General features: G+C 34.9%; 1 protein-coding gene across 1 annotated transcript in view; it reads left to right on the top strand.

Annotated features, from left to right (window-relative positions):
* Positions 1-17,941, top strand: part of LOC102808927 (neprilysin-1-like) — a 60,967-nt gene extending 43,026 nt beyond the window's left edge. The window contains exons 17-20 of the mRNA XM_085490778.1: positions 14,994-15,059; positions 16,028-16,132; positions 16,716-16,792; positions 17,503-17,941. Of these exons, the coding sequence (XP_085346904.1) occupies positions 14,994-15,059; positions 16,028-16,132; positions 16,716-16,792; positions 17,503-17,602 (348 nt within the window). The 3' untranslated portion in view covers positions 17,603-17,941. The remainder of the gene's footprint in view (positions 1-14,993; positions 15,060-16,027; positions 16,133-16,715; positions 16,793-17,502) is intronic.
* The last annotated feature ends 1,028 nt before the right edge of the window (positions 17,942-18,969 follow it).

The raw sequence follows: 18,969 nt of genomic DNA, 5'->3' as shown, positions 1-18,969 counted from the left end.
TCTACTCATTTAATATGACAGTAAGTGTCACCAATCCACTCATATAATATGACAGTAAGTGTCACCAATCTACTCATGTACTATGGAAGTAAGTGTTATTAACCCACTCATGTTTTATGACAGTAAGTGTCACCATTCAACTCATGTAATATGACAGTGTCACCAATCTACTCATGTATTAGGACAGTACGTGTCACCAATCAACTCATGTAATATTACAGTAAGTGTCACCAATCCACTCATGTAATATGACAGTAAGTGTCACGGTTCTACTCATGTAATATGACAGTAAGTGTCGCAATTCCACTCATGTATTAAAACAGTGTTATAAATCCACTAATGTAATATGACAGTAAGTGTTACCAATCTACTCATTTAATATGACAGTAAGTGTCACCAATCCACTCATGTAATATGAGAGTAAGTGTCGCCAATCTACTCATGTAATACAACAGTAAGTGTCACCAACCCAGTCATGTAATATGACAGTAAGTGTCACTTTTCCACTCATGTAATATGAGAGTAAGTGTTATCAATCCACTCATGTAATATGACAGTAAGTGACACCAATCCACTCATGTAATATGACAGTAAGTGTCACCATTCAACTCATGTAATATGACAGTGTCACCAATCTACTCATGTATTAGGACAGTAAGTGTCACCAATCAACTCATGTAATATTACAGTAAGTGTCACCAATCCAATCATGTAATATGACAGTAAGTGTCACCAATCTACTCATGTACTATGGCAGTAAGTGTTATAAATCCACTCATGTTTTATGACAGTAAGTGTCACTATTCAACTCATGTAATATGACTGTGTCACCAATTTACTCAGGTATTAGGACAGTAAGTGTCACCAATCTACTCATGTAATATGACAGTAAGTGTCACGGTTCTACTCATGTAATATGACAGTAAGTGTCGCAATTCCTCTCATGTATTAAAACAGTGTTATAAATCCACTAATGTAATATGACAGTATATGTGTTACCAATCTACTCATTTAATATGACAGTAAGTGTCACCAATCCACTCATGTAATATGACAGTAAGTGTCGCAATTCCTCTCATGTATTAAAACAGTGTTATAAATCCACTAATGTAATATGACAGTAAGTGTCACCAATCCACTCATTTAATATGACAGTAAGTGTCACCAATCCAGTCATGTAATATGACAGTAAGTGTCACTATTCCACTAATGTAACATGACAGTAAGTGTTACCAATCTACTCATTTAATATGACAGTAAGTGTCATCAATCCACTCATGTAATATTACAGTATGTGTCACCAATCTACTCATGTACTATGGCAGAAAGTGTTATAAATCCACTCATGTTTTATGACAGTAAGTGTCACCATTCAACTCATGAAATATGACAGTGTCACCAATCTACTCATGTATTAGGACAGTAAGTGTCACCAATCTACTCATGTAATATTACAGTAAGTGTCACCAATTTATTCATGTAATTTGACAGTAAGTGTCGCCATTCCACTGATGTAATATGACAGTAAGTCTTATCAAGCCACTCATGTAATATGACAGTAAGTGTCATCAATCTACTCATGTAATATGACAGTAAGTGTCACTAATCCACTCATTTAATATGACAGTAAGTGTCACCAATCCACTCATGTAATATGACAGTGTGTGTCATCAATTAACTCACGTAATATGACAGTAAGTGTCGCCAATCTAGTCATATAATATGACTGTGCCACTAATCCACTCATTTAATATGACAGTAAGTGACATCAATCTACTCATGTAATATGACAGTAAGTGTCACCAATCCACTCATGTAATATGAGAGTAAGTGTTATCAATCCACTCATGTAATATGACAGTAAGTGTCAAAAATCCACTCATGTAATATGACAGTAAGTGTCACGGTTCTTCTCATGTAATATGACAGTATGTGTCGCAATTCCACTCATGTATTAAAACAGTGTTATAAATCCACTAATGTAATATGAGAGTAAGTGTTACCAATCTACTCATTTATTATGACAGTAAGTGTCACCAATCCACTCATGTAATATGACAGTAAGTGTCGACAATCTACTCATGTATTGTGACAGTAAGTGTTACCAATCCAGTCATGTAATATGACAGTACGTGTCACAATTCCACTAATGTAACATGACAATAAGTGTTGCCAATCTACTCATTTAATATGACAGTAAGTGTCACCAATCCACTCATGTAATATTACAGTAAGTGTCACCAATCTACTCATGTACTATGGCAGAAGGTGTTATAAATCCACTCATGTTTTATGACAGTAAGTGTCACCATTCAACTCATGTAATATGAGAGTAAGTGTCACCAATCCACTCATGTAATATGAGAGTAAGTGTCGACAATCTACTCATATATTATGACAGTAAGTGTCACCAATCCAGTCATGTAATATGAGAGTAAGTGTCGACAATCTACTCATGTATTATGACAGTAAGTGTCACCAATCTACTCATGTAATATGACAGTGTCACCAATCTACTCATGTAATATTACAGTAAGTGTCACCAATTTATTCATGTAATTTGACAGTAAGTGTCGCCATTCCACTCATGCAATATGACAGTACGTGTCATCAATCTACTCATGTAATATGACAGTAAGTGTCACCTTTCCACTCATGTAATATGCGAGTAAGTGTTATCAATCCACTCATGTAATATGACAGTAAGTGTCACCAATCCACTCATGCAATATGACAGTAAGTGTCAAAAATCGACTCGTGTAATATGACAGTAAGTCTCACCAATCCACTCTTGTAATATGAGAGTAATTGTCTACAATCTACTCATGTATTATGACAGTAAGTGTCACCAATCCAGTCATGTAATATGAGAGTAAGTGTCACTATTCCACTAATGTAACATGACAGTAAGTGTTACCAATCTACTCATTTAATATGACAGTAAGTGTCACGGTTCTACTCATGTAATATGACAGTAAGTGTCGCAATTCCACTCATGTATTAAAACAGTGTTATAAATCCACTAATGTAATATGACAGTAAGTGTTACCAATCTACTCATTTAATATGACAGTAAGTGTCACCAATCCACTCATGTAATATGAGAGTAAGTGTCGCCAATCTACTCATGTAATACAACAGTAAGTGTCACCAACCCAGTCATGTAATATGACAGTAAGTGTCACTTTTCCACTCATGTAATATGAGAGTAAGTGTTATCAATCCACTCATGTAATATGACAGTAAGTGACACCAATCCACTCATGTAATATGACAGTAAGTGTCACCATTCAACTCATGTAATATGACAGTGTCACCAATCTACTCATGTATTAGGACAGTAAGTGTCACCAATCAACTCATGTAATATGACAGTGTCACCAATCTACTCATGTATTAGGACAGTAAGTGTCACCAATCAACTCATGTAATATAACAGTAAGTGTCACCAATCCAATCATGTAATATGACAGTAAGTGTCACCAATCTACTCATGTACTATGGCAGTAAGTGTTATAAATCCACTCATGTTTTATGACAGTAAGTGTCACTATTCAACTCATGTAATATGACTGTGTCACCAATTTACTCATGTATTAGGACAGTAAGTGTCACCAATCTACTCATGTAATATGACAGTAAGTGTCACGGTTCTACTCATGTAATATGACAGTAAGTGTCGCAATTCCTCTCATGTATTAAAACAGTGTTATAAATCCACTAATGTAATATGACAGTATGTGTTACCAATCTACTCATTTAATATGACAGTAAGTGTCACCAATCCACTCATGTAATATGAGAGTAAGTGTCGCCAATCTACTCATGTAATACTACAGTGTCACCAATCCAGTCATGTAATATGACAGTAAGTGTCACTATTCCACTAATGTAACATGACAGTAAGTGTTACCAATCTGCTCATTTAATATGACAGTAAGTGTCATCAATCCACTCATGTAATATTACAGTATGTGTCACCAATCTACTCATGTACTATGGCAGAAAGTGTTATAAATCCACTCATGTTTTATGACAGTAAGTGTCACCATTCAACTCATGAAATATGACAGTGTCACCAATCTACTCATGTATTAGGACAGTAAGTGTCACCAATCTACTCATGTAATATTACAGTAAGTGTCACCAATCTACTCATGTAATATTACAGTAAGTGTCACCAATTTATTCATGTAATTTGACAGTAAGTGTCGCCATTCCACTGATGTAATATGAGAGTAAGTGTTATCAAGCCACTCATGTAATATGACAGTAAGTGTCATCAATCTACTCATGTAATATGACAGTAAGTGTCACTAATCCACTCATTTAATATGACAGTAAGTGTCACCAATCCACTCATGTAATATGACAGTGTGTGTCATCAATTAACTCACGTAATATGAAAGTAAGTGTCGCCAATCAAGTCATATAATATGACTGTGCCACTAATCCACTCATTTAATATGACAGTAAGTGACATCAATCTACTCATGTAATATGACAGTAAGTGTCACCAATCCACTCATGTAATATGAGAGTAAGTGTTATCAATCCACTCATGTAATATGACAGTAAGTGTCAAAAATCCACTCATGTAATATGACAGTAAGTGTCACGGTTCTTCTCATGTAATATGACAGTATGTGTCGCAATTCCACTCATGTATTAAAACAGTGTTATAAATCCACTAATGTAATATGAGAGTAAGTGTTACCAATCTACTCATTTATTATGACAGTAAGTGTCACCAATCCACTCATGTAATATGACAGTAAGTGTCGACAATCTACTCATGTATTGTGACAGTAAGTGTTACCAATCCAGTCATGTAATATGACAGTACGTGTCACAATTCCACTAATGTAACATGACAATAAGTGTTGCCAATCTACTCATTTAATATGACAGTAAGTGTCACCAATCCACTCATGTAATATTACAGTAAGTGTCACCAATCTACTCATGTACTATGGCAGAAGGTGTTATAAATCCACTCATGTTTTATGACAGTAAGTGTCACCATTCAACTCATGTAATATGAGAGTAAGTGTCACCAATCCACTCATGTAATATGAGAGTAAGTGTCGACAATCTACTCATATATTATGACAGTAAGTGTCACCAATCCAGTCATGTAATATGAGAGTAAGTGTCGACAATCTACTCATGTATTATGACAGTAAGTGTCACCAATCTACTCATGTAATATGACAGTGTCACCAATCTACTCATGTAATATTACAGTAAGTGTCACCAATTTATTCATGTAATTTGACTGTAAGTGTCGCCATTCCACTCATGCAATATGACAGTAAGTGTCATCAATCTACTCATGTAATATGACAGTAAGTGTCACCTTTCCACTCATGTAATATGCGAGTAAGTGTTATCAATCCACTCATGTAATATGACAGTAAGTGTCACCAATCCACTCATGCAATATGACAGTAAGTGTCAAAAATCGACTCGTGTAATATGACAGTAAGTCTCACCAATCCACTCTTGTAATATGAGAGTAAGTGTCTACAATCTACTCATGTATTATGACAGTAAGTGTCACCAATCCAGTCATGCAATATGAGAGTAAGTGTCACTATTCCACTAATGTAACATGACAGTAAGTGTTACCAATCTACTCATTTAATATGACAGTAAGTGTCACCAATCCACTCATGTAATATGAGAGTAAGTGTCGCCAATCTACTCATGTAATACAACAGTAAGTGTCACCAACCCAGTCATGTAATATGACAGTAAGTGTCACTTTTCCACTCATGTAATATGAGAGTAAGTGTTATCAATCCACTCATGTAATATGACAGTAAGTGACACCAATCCACTCATGTAATATGACAGTAAGTGTCACCATTCAACTCATGTAATATGACAGTGTCACCAATCTACTCATGTATTAGGACAGTAAGTGTCACCAATCAACTCATGTAATATGACAGTGTCACCAATCTACTCATGTATTAGGACAGTAAGTGTCACCAATCAACTCATGTAATATTACAGTAAGTGTCACCAATCCAATCATGTAATATGACAGTAAGTGTCACCAATCTACTCATGTACTATGGCAGTAAGTGTTATAAATCCACTCATGTTTTATGACAGTAAGTGTCACTATTCAACTCATGTAATATGACTGTGTCACCAATTTACTCATGTATTAGGACAGTAAGTGTCACCAATCTACTCATGTAATATGACAGTAAGTGTCACGGTTCTACTCATGTAATATGACAGTAAGTGTCGCAATTCCTCTCATGTATTAAAACAGTGTTATAAATCCACTAATGTAATATGACAGTATGTGTTACCAATCTACTCATTTAATATGACAGTAAGTGTCACCAATCCACTCATGTAATATGAGAGTAAGTGTCGCCAATCTACTCATGTAATACTACAGTGTCACCAATCCAGTCATGTAATATGACAGTAAGTGTCACTATTCCACTAATGTAACATGACAGTAAGTGTTACCAATCTACTCATTTAATATGACAGTAAGTGTCATCAATCCACTCATGTAATATTACAGTATGTGTCACCAATCTACTCATGTACTATGGCAGAAAGTGTTATAAATCCACTCATGTTTTATGACAGTAAGTGTCACCATTCAACTCATGAAATATGACAGTGTCACCAATCTACTCATGTATTAGGACAGTAAGTGTCACCAATCTACTCATGTAATATTACAGTAAGTGTCACCAATCTACTCATGTAATATTACAGTAAGTGTCACCAATTTATTCATGTAATTTGACAGTAAGTGTCGCCATTCCACTGATGTAATATGAGAGTAAGTGTTATCAAGCCACTCATGTAATATGACAGTAAGTGTCATCAATCTACTCATGTAATATGACAGTAAGGGTCACTAATCCACTCATTTAATATGACAGTAAGTGTCACAAATCCACTCATGTAATATGACAGTTAGTGTCACCAATCTACTCATGTAATATGACAGTAAGTGTCACTAATCCACTCATTTAATATGACAGTAAGTGTCGCCAATGTAGTCACGTAATATGACAGTAAGTGTCATCAATTAACTCATGTAATATGACAGTAAATGTCACTAATCCACTCATGTAATATGACAGTAAGTGTCGCCAATCTACTCATGTACTATGGAAGTAAGTGTTATTAACCCACTCATGTTTTATGACAGTAAGTGTCACCATTCAACTCATGTAATATGACAGTGTCACCAATCTACTCATGTATTAGGACAGTACGTGTCAACAATCAACTCATGTAATATTACAGTAAGTGTCACCAATCCACTCATGTAATATGACAGTAAGTGTCACGGTTCTACTCATGTAATATGACAGTAAGTGTCGCAATTCCACTCATGTATTAAAACAGTGTTATAAATCCACTAATGTAATATGACAGTAAGTGTTACCAATCTACTCATTTAATATGACAGTAAGTGTCACCAATCCACTCATGTAATATGAGAGTAAGTGTCGCCAATCTACTCATGTAATACAACAGTAAGTGTCACCAACCCAGTCATGTAATATGACAGTAAGTGTCACTTTTCCACTCATGTAATATGAGAGTAAGTGTTATCAATCCACTCATGTAATATGACAGTAAGTGACACCAATCCACTCATGTAATATGACAGTAAGTGTCACCATTCAACTCATGTAATATGACAGTGTCACCAATCTACTCATGTATTAGGACAGTAAGTGTCACCAATCAACTCATGTAATATGACAGTGTCACCAATCTACTCATGTATTAGGACAGTAAGTGTCACCAATCAACTCATGTAATATTACAGTAAGTGTCACCAATCCAATCATGTAATATGACAGTAAGTGTCACCAATCTACTCATGTACTATGGCAGTAAGTGTTATAAATCCACTCATGTTTTATGACAGTAAGTGTCACTATTCAACTCATGTAATATGACTGTGTCACCAATTTACTCATGTATTAGGACAGTAAGTGTCACCAATCTACTCATGTAATATGACAGTAAGTGTCACGGTTCTACTCATGTAATATGACAGTAAGTGTCGCAATTCCTCTCATGTATTAAAACAGTGTTATAAATCCACTAATGTAATATGACAGTATATGTGTTACCAATCTACTCATTTAATATGACAGTAAGTATCACCAATCCACTCATGTAATATGAGAGTAAGTGTCGCCAATCTACTCATGTAATACAACAGTGTCACCAATCCAGTCATGTAATATGACAGTAAGTGTCACTATTCCACTAATGTAACATGACAGTAAGTGTTACCAATCTACTCATTTAATATGACAGTAAGTGTCATCAATCCACTCATGTAATATTACAGTATGTGTCACCAATCTACTCATGTACTATGGCAGAAAGTGTTATAAATCCACTCATGTTTTATGACAGTAAGTGTCACCATTCAACTCATGAAATATGACAGTGTCACCAATCTACTCATGTATTAGGACAGTAAGTGTCACCAATCTACTCATGTAATATTACAGTAAGTGTCACCAATTTATTCATGTAATTTGACAGTAAGTGTCGCCATTCCACTGATGTAATATGACAGTAAGTCTTATCAAGCCACTCATGTAATATGACAGTAAGTGTCATCAATCTACTCATGTAATATGACAGTAAGTGTCACTAATCCACTCATTTAATATGACAGTAAGTGTCACCAATCCACTCATGTAATATGACAGTAAGTGTCACTTTTCCACTCATGTAATATGAGAGTAAGTGTTATCAATCCACTCATGTAATATGACAGTAAGTGTCGCCAATCTAGTCATATAATATGACTGTGCCACTAATCCACTCATTTAATATGACAGTAAGTGACATCAATCTACTCATGTAATATGACAGTAAGTGTCACCAATCCACTCATGTAATATGAGAGTAAGTGTTATCAATCCACTCATGTAATATGACAGTAAGTGTCAAAAATCCACTCATGTAATATGACAGTAAGTGTCACGGTTCTTCTACTGTAATATGACAGTATGTGTCGCAATTCCACTCATGTATTAAAACAGTGTTATAAATCCACTAATGTAATATGAGAGTAAGTGTTACCAATCTACTCATTTATTATGACAGTAAGTGTCACCAATCCACTCATGTAATATGACAGTAAGTGTCGACAATCTACTCATGTATTGTGACAGTAAGTGTTACCAATCCAGTCATGTAATATGACAGTACGTGTCACAATTCCACTAATGTAACATGACAATAAGTGTTGCCAATCTACTCATTTAATATGACAGTAAGTGTCACCAATCCACTCATGTAATATTACAGTAAGTGTCACCAATCTACTCATGTACTATGGCAGAAGGTGTTATAAATCCACTCATGTTTTATGACAGTAAGTGTCACCATTCAACTCATGTAATATGAGAGTAAGTGTCACCAATCCACTCATGTAATATGAGAGTAAGTGTCGACAATCTACTCATATATTATGACAGTAAGTGTCACCAATCCAGTCATGTAATATGAGAGTAAGTGTCGACAATCTACTCATGTATTATGACAGTAAGTGTCACCAATCTACTCATGTAATATGACAGTGTCACCAATCTACTCATGTAATATTACAGTAAGTGTCACCAATTTATTCATGTAATTTGACAGTAAGTGTCGCCATTCCACTCATGCAATATGACAGTAAGTGTCATCAATCTACTCGTGTAATATGACAGTAAGTGTCACCTTTCCACTCATGTAATATGCGAGTAAGTGTTATCAATCCACTCATGTAATATGACAGTAAGTGTCACCAATCCACTCATGCAATATGACAGTAAGTGTCAAAAATCGACTCGTGTAATATGACAGTAAGTCTCACCAATCCACTCTTGTAATATGAGAGTAAGTGTCTACAATCTACTCATGTATTATGACAGTAAGTGTCACCAATCCAGTCATGTAATATGAGAGTAAGTGTCACTATTCCACTAATGTAACATGACAGTAAGTGTTACCAATCTACTCATTTAATATGACAGTAAGTGTCACGGTTCTACTCATGTAATATGACAGTAAGTGTCGCAATTCCACTCATGTATTAAAACAGTGTTATAAATCCACTAATGTAATATGACAGTAAGTGTTACCAATCTACTCATTTAATATGACAGTAAGTGTCACCAATCCACTCATGTAATATGAGAGTAAGTGTCGCCAATCTACTCATGTAATACAACAGTAAGTGTCACCAACCCAGTCATGTAATATGACAGTAAGTGTCACTTTTCCACTCATGTAATATGAGAGTAAGTGTTATCAATCCACTCATGTAATATGACAGTAAGTGACACCAATCCACTCATGTAATATGACAGTAAGTGTCACCATTCAACTCATGTAATATGACAGTGTCACCAATCTACTCATGTATTAGGACAGTAAGTGTCACCAATCAACTCATGTAATATGACAGTGTCACCAATCTACTCATGTATTAGGACAGTAAGTGTCACCAATCAACTCATGTAATATTACAGTAAGTGTCACCAATCCAATCATGTAATATGACAGTAAGTGTCACCAATCTACTCATGTACTATGGCAGTAAGTGTTATAAATCCACTCATGTTTTATGACAGTAAGTGTCACTATTCAAATCATGTAATATGACTGTGTCACCAATTTACTCATGTATTAGGACAGTAAGTGTCACCAATCTACTCATGTAATATGACAGTAAGTGTCACGGTTCTACTCATGTAATATGACAGTAAGTGTCGCAATTCCTCTCGTGTATTAAAACAGTGTTATAAATCCACTAATGTAATATGACAGTATATGTGTTACCAATCTACTCATTTAATATGACAGTAAGTGTCACCAATCCACTCATGTAATATGAGAGTAAGTGTCGCCAATCTACTCATGTAATACAACAGTGTCACCAATCCAGTCATGTAATATGACAGTAAGTGTCACTATTCCACTAATGTAACATGACAGTAAGTGTTACCAATCTACTCATTTAATATGACAGTAAGTGTCATCAATCCACTCATGTAATATTACAGTATGTGTCACCAATCTACTCATGTACTATGGCAGAAAGTGTTATAAATCCACTCATGTTTTATGACAGTAAGTGTCACCATTCAACTCATGAAATATGACAGTGTCACCAATCTACTCATGTATTAGGACAGTAAGTGTCACCAATCTACTCATGTAATATTACAGTAAGTGTCACCAATTTATTCATGTAATTTGACAGTAAGTGTCGCCATTCCACTGATGTAATATGACAGTAAGTCTTATCAAGCCACTCATGTAATATGACAGTAAGTGTCATCAATCTACTCATGTAATATGACAGTAAGTGTCACTAATCCACTCATTTAATATGACAGTAAGTGTCACCAATCCACTCATGTAATATGACAGTGTGTGTCATCAATTAACTCACGTAATATGACAGTAAGTGTCGCCAATCTAGTCATATAATATGACTGTGCCACTAATCCACTCATTTAATATGACAGTAAGTGACATCAATCTACTCATGTAATATGACAGTAAGTGTCACCAATCCACTCATGTAATATGAGAGTAAGTGTTATCAATCCACTCATGTAATATGACAGTAAGTGTCAAAAATCCACTCATGTAATATGACAGTAAGTGTCACGGTTCTTCTCATGTAATATGACAGTATGTGTCGCAATTCCACTCATGTATTAAAACAGTGTTATAAATCCACTAATGTAATATGAGAGTAAGTGTTACCAATCTACTCATTTATTATGACAGTAAGTGTCACCAATCCACTCATGTAATATGACAGTAAGTGTCGACAATCTACTCATGTATTGTGACAGTAAGTGTTACCAATCCAGTCATGTAATATGACAGTACGTGTCACAATTCCACTAATGTAACATGACAATAAATGTTGCCAATCTACTCATTTAATATGACAGTAAGTGTCACCAATCCACTCATGTAATATTACAGTAAGTGTCACCAATCTACTCATGTACTATGGCAGAAGGTGTTATAAATCCACTCATGTTTTATGACAGTAAGTGTCACCATTCAACTCATGTAATATGAGAGTAAGTGTCACCAATCCACTCATGTAATATGAGAGTAAGTGTCGACAATCTACTCATATATTATGACAGTAAGTGTCACCAATCCAGTCATGTAATATGAGAGTAAGTGTCGACAATCTACTCATGTATTATGACAGTAAGTGTCACCAATCTACTCATGTAATATGACAGTGTCACCAATCTACTCATGTAATATTACAGTAAGTGTCACCAATTTATTCATGTAATTTGACAGTAAGTGTCGCCATTCCACTCATGCAATATGACAGTAAGTGTCATCAATCTACTCATGTAATATGACAGTAAGTGTCACCTTTCCACTCATGTAATATGCGAGTAAGTGTTATCAATCCACTCATGTAATATGACAGTAAGTGTCACCAATCCACTCATGCAATATGACAGTAAGTGTCAAAAATCGACTCGTGTAATATGACAGTAAGTCTCACCAATCCACTCTTGTAATATGAGAGTAAGTGTCTACAATCTACTCATGTATTATGACAGTAAGTGTCACCAATCCAGTCATGTAATATGAGAGTAAGTGTCACTATTCCACTAATGTAACATGACAGTAAGTGTTACCAATCTACTCATTTAATATGACAGTAAGTGTCACGGTTCTACTCATGTAATATGACAGTAAGTGTCGCAATTCCACTCATGTATTAAAACAGTGTTATAAATCCACTAATGTAATATGACAGTAAGTGTTACCAATCTACTCATTTAATATGAGAGTAAGTGTCACCAATCCACTCATGTAATATGAGAGTAAGTGTCGCCAATCTACTCATGTAATACAACAGTAAGTGTCACCAACCCAGTCATGTAATATGACAGTAAGTGTCACTTTTCCACTCATGTAATATGAGAGTAAGTGTTATCAATCCACTCATGTAATATGACAGTAAGTGACACCAATCCACTCATGTAATATGACAGTAAGTGTCACCATTCAACTCATGTAATATGACAGTGTCACCAATCTACTCATGTATTAGGACAGTAAGTGTCACCAATCAACTCATGTAATATGACAGTGTCACCAATCTACTCATGTATTAGGACAGTAAGTGTCACCAATCAACTCATGTAATATTACAGTAAGTGTCACCAATCAACTCATGTAATATGACAGTAAGTGTCACCAATCTACTCATGTACTATGGCAGTAAGTGTTATAAATCCACTCATGTTTTATGACAGTAAGTGTCACTATTCAACTCATGTAATATGACTGTGTCACCAATTTACTCATGTATTAGGACAGTAAGTGTCACCAATCTACTCATGTAATATGACAGTAAGTGTCACGGTTCTACTCATGTAATATGACAGTAAGTGTCGCAATTCCTCTCATGTATTAAAACAGTGTTATAAATCCACTAATGTAATATGACAGTATGTGTTACCAATCTACTCATTTAATATGACAGTAAGTGTCACCAATCCACTCATGTAATATGAGAGTAAGTGTCGCCAATCTACTCATGTAATACAACAGTGTCACCAATCCAGTCATGTAATATGACAGTAAGTGTCACTATTCCACTAATGTAACATGACAGTAAGTGTTACCAATCTACTCATTTAATATGACAGTAAGTGTCATCAATCCACTCATGTAATATTACAGTATGTGTCACCAATCTACTCATGTACTATGGCAGAAAGTGTTATAAATCCACTCATGTTTTATGACAGTAAGTGTCACCATTCAACTCATGAAATATGACAGTGTCACCAATCTACTCATGTATTAGGACAGTAAGTGTCACCAATCTACTCATGTAATATTACAGTAAGTGTCACCAATCTACTCATGTAATATTACAGTAAGTGTCACCAATTTATTCATGTAATTTGACAGTAAGTGTCGCCATTCCACTGATGTAATATGAGAGTAAGTGTTATCAAGCCACTCATGTAATATGACAGTAAGTGTCATCAATCTACTCATGTAATATGACAGTAAGTGTCACTAATCCACTCATTTAATATGACAGTAAGTGTCACAAATCCACTCATGTAATATGACAGTTAGTGTCACCAATCTACTCATGTAATATGACAGTAAGTGTCACTAATCCACTCATTTAATATGACAGTAAGTGTCGCCAATGTAGTCACGTAATATGACAGTAAGTGTCATCAATTAACTCATGTAATATGACAGTAAATGTCACTAATCCACTCATGTAATATGACAGTAAGTGTCGCCAATCTAGTCATGTAATATGACAGTAAGTGTCGCCAATCTTGTTATGTAATATGACTGTAAGTGTCGCCAATGTAGTCATGTAATATGACAGTAAGTGTCATCAATTAACTCATGTAATATGACAGTAAATGTCACTAATCCACTCATGTAATATGACAGTAAGTGTCGCCAATCTAGTCATGTAATATGACAGTAAGTGTCGCCAATCCACTGATGTAATATTACAGTAAAGGTCACCAATCTGCTCATGTAATATGACAGTAAGTGTCTCCAATCCACCCATGTAATATGACAGTAAGTGTCACTAATCCACTCATTTAATATGACAGTAAGTGTCACCAATCCACTCATGTAATATGACAATAAGTGTCACCAATCTACTCTTGTAATATGACAGTAAGTGTTATAAATGCGCTCACGTAACATGACAGTAAGTGTCACAAATAATGTTCTATGCGTCTTCTGACTACCAAAGACTGGCATCACCACTCATACTTTCATAACTCTCTTCACATTGTCTCCTTCCTCAACATCACGGCAGAATCCTTCCTTCCTTCAACAGGTATTAACTATTAAATATTGTCACACTTAACAAGAAAATCGTGTGATTGTTTATTTCATAACATTCATGGCGACATGCCTGTTTATTTCAGTTAAATGGAGTGCAGACACAGGGAGAGAACATCGCCGACAACGGTGGATTGAGAGAAACATATCGAGTAAGTATCGTATGTTTATTGTCAAACTTGTGAGGGCGCACATTGCCCACTGACTGGTGTGTTGGATGGTTGGTTGGTGAAACAATAACCCACCACCTGAGGCTGCAGGTTTACCACGAGATTTTGCCCAATCGAACTATATATCAACCGAGCGTCAGAGAGTGTATATATGAATTGAACTGTGCAAAACTGGTCTCTGGAACTAGCACACACCGATTATAGTTACATCGAGCGGCTTGGTGTTATGAGGTTTGCTTGAGTATTTGTTGTTAGCGACAATGTTAATATATATATGAAATCGTCTCAATGGTCATCAAATTAAAAAAATAGCGGTTATTGCCGTACGCCGATTGCGTTTTGTGAATTGACAAAACCGGGTTTACGAGCGAGCCAATGCAGGCGGGAATTCTTGCCGTAGTTGGCGTATTTCTTTTCCTGTCCATCTTTTCGAACCGAAATATCCAGGGTTCATATTGTGTCCATATCGCAAAATATTATTTTTGCCGAGTTCAGTTGACAGCATGAAACTTGAAAAAGCGGGATATACTGTGTATATTACCACGGTTTGCATAATTAAAGACACGTTCTGTCCTAATCAGAACGACGTATTCGGACATATAAATTGCTGGTATAATTTAACGTGCGTTTTATTATTGAACGAGGCTCTATGTTATGTGAGCGTGTTGCAATCCCATGTTGTGTATTGTTGTTGTCTTCAACCGATTATCTCTGCTTGTACAGTATATACCATTGACATTGTTGGCACTGTCATTATTAGTGGTATAATGCAGTGTGCATTGATTTGGTGCAATCAGTTTGCTGATAACATTGTGAGTGTTATGTTTTTTGAAACTAAGGGGAAATAGAGCGTGTCTGGTTAAGGTCAATATTGTATTATTCAAACTCAATGAAAACTAACAATTGATATATTGAGATAATTATAAATGTTATGTTCTTATATCGTTCAGGGTTATCGTGACTGGATAGAAGCGGAGAAATCTGGGACAGAAGAACTACGTCTACCAGGACTCGATCTCACCCAGGATCAACTATTATTTGTCAATTTCGCACAGGTATTCTCCTAACCCTAATAATGTAAAAAACAGTAACCTTACGAGGCAAGGGGAATTCACAAGTTTGAGATTACAAAACAAATGACTGATCCAACAATTACAAAATAAAAATTAAACGACAATATATCTATATATGGTATGATGTACATCAATTAAAAAAAATCACCTTATATCATAGAGAAAAACATCGCCGATAATGGTTGATTGCAAGATTTGTACATTTACTAGATATTTTTTTATATTGGTAAAAGTTGTTCAACTTGTTCGTAAAAACTGCTAGACTAATTGCAATTATAATTGGAATGAAGGATATTAAGATTAACACAATACATACAAATACATAGAGTCACATTCGTGTAGAGTGTACGGTACATCATGATTGCTAAAATTACTTAACTGTTTTGTTTGTAATTACGTCTTTTTTTCTCTTAACCAGGACCTGGCATTTTACTATGTTTATATTGATTGTGGTTTGTGGCATTTGAAAAGAAAATTGAACATTTTTATTTTATTTTTTTTTATTTTATTTTGTCTGATGTGATCATATTTAGTAACTTGGTGACTTATTGCTTTACTTATATAGATATGGTGTAGTCTGTACACAGAACAAGGAGCAAGGAACAGAATCTTGACTGGCGTGCATAGTCCCGGGCCGTATAGGTATGCACCTTGTCTAATAAGGGAACAAATTAACCAAGGCATATTTCCTATTGGCCGTTACTAGGATATTTGTATTACGTGCATTGCATGTCAGGATAATAAGTCATAGTTTGGCAATGCTTCGAACTATTTTGATTAACCCATTAAACCTAACCATGAGCATGTGCGGCGGTTTACTGATATTTGTTTGCTCTTATTTTTGTATTGTTTCTTTTTTACTACTTCTTGCCGATACAAAGAAATGGTTGGCACATGCCGAGTAAATGAAACAAGACTTATCACTCCTATTCACAAAGGCTGTTCGCTTGACTGGCACCTTCTTTATGTTCATGGTGTTAGCTTAAAAACGTTTTCGCTATTTATTTGCAATGTTTAATGTTATTTAGTGAAAATGCACAATACTGTGCTGCACTGTTGCATATGTTGATAGAAATCTGCTTACTAATGATGTATCAAATGACGTCATCTTTAAAATATGAGCAATCTAGATGTTTATTCATATGAATAATTCAAGATCAAATTGACGTTTGCATTCACACTCAAAGCAAATATTAGAGTTCTAATAGTTCTGAAGCATTACCGTGAGATGACGTAGGTGGCGCAACAAATGCCAGGTTAACTGACACTCAAGTGATAGTCACAATAATCTCATTATATATTACAGTTTACATTATCGTATGTATCATGTGTGGATTTGATTTGTTTTTCAGAGTTATTGGTTCAATTTCCAATCTACAAGAATTCTCTGATGTATTTGGTTGTAGTGCTACTGACAAAATGAATCCTTCAAAGAAATGCATTGTATGGTAACGCATGGATGGATCGGTTTGTCATCAAAGCCAAGAAAATAAAAGTATCCATAGATGGCTTATTATTATAAACTTCCAAAATATTGTATTTTAGAATTCACAAAAATATAAAATAATACACATAAAGACACAAATGACAGACAGGTAGATGACAATGTGTGCATTATACATACTATTCTTACATGACTGTTCATTAATTTATATAGCTGAACAGTCAACATATTAAATTTAGTTTCAAATTGTGTAAACACTGTATATAATTTAGGGTTATCTGTATGTATTTGGGGTTTGTGTGATATGTAATTTTATATTCAGCAAATAAAACTTTGTTTTGAAGTGAGTGATATTATTGTATATATGATATCGATATTAGAATTTGATGAACTCGAATAGATGATGTAATGCATGTATATTGGTAAATGACGTCCATTGATAAATTTAACGGTCTCTATTAGATGCAATGTATTAGATTGAATAGGCATGTTATTACATGTCGTATTAAGCTGGTTACTTGAAGTCACTGATTGTATTGTAAGTTATGCCCACGCTTAAACGGGGGCGTTGTAATTGAGATGTGCCAGTATTAGTACTTTTTCACAGCTAAGTATTTGAATAGGTGCGGAGTTGCCAAGTAACGGAGTTGCCAAGTAACTACACGCCTTATTGAAACCGATTAAAATTTGGCGGCCACTAATAAATCGCGACTCTTTCTTAAGGTAGAAGCCTACTTAGAAATGCGAATACCCATAATTTATTCATATTACAATAAATTGTACACACGGTCAATACAGGGATATTGACTTAAAAAAGTAGTAGTAACCTGCCAACTTTTCGGAAAGATGATGGTTGTATTTTAGTGGATAGTGGTCATTTTGTCATAGGTTTCTATGGCAGGGATACTATGTCATAAACCACATTGTAGGCTTGTGACATAGGCTGAACAAATTATATATTGCAACTGGTGGGTTATTCTTTAATTTATGTCTGGGTTTTAAAAAGAGTCAAAACATGCATTTTTTCCCTACCATTGTGTTCTATGGAATTGTTCTAAAAAATAAATAGTAAGACAAGTTTATCAAATACATCACTGTAACAAACCAAAGAATGCTATTTCATGGTGCCATGGGACACTATTTCCACGAGTTTTCATAATAAACCAATGAACGTTCTCATGCGATTTATGTCTCAAGTTATTATTCAACTACGTGTAATAAAATTAAAAGTAAAAAGTAGTAAAAGTAGGCGAATTAATTTATATTGAAGAAATGCGTGTTTTGGTATTACGTTTAGGGTTTATGTTGATATATTTTATACCTACTTAGTCTTTTAACCCAATAATGTCGTTAAATTAAAATTTCACTAAATAAT

Source organism: Saccoglossus kowalevskii, chromosome 15, assembly GCF_978046115.1.
Source record: "Saccoglossus kowalevskii chromosome 15, keSacKowa6.1, whole genome shotgun sequence".
Taxonomy (NCBI): Eukaryota; Metazoa; Hemichordata; class Enteropneusta; family Harrimaniidae; genus Saccoglossus; species Saccoglossus kowalevskii.
The sequence above is the reverse complement of the archived record's forward strand: the minus strand, read 5'-3'. Positions and strand labels throughout refer to the sequence as shown.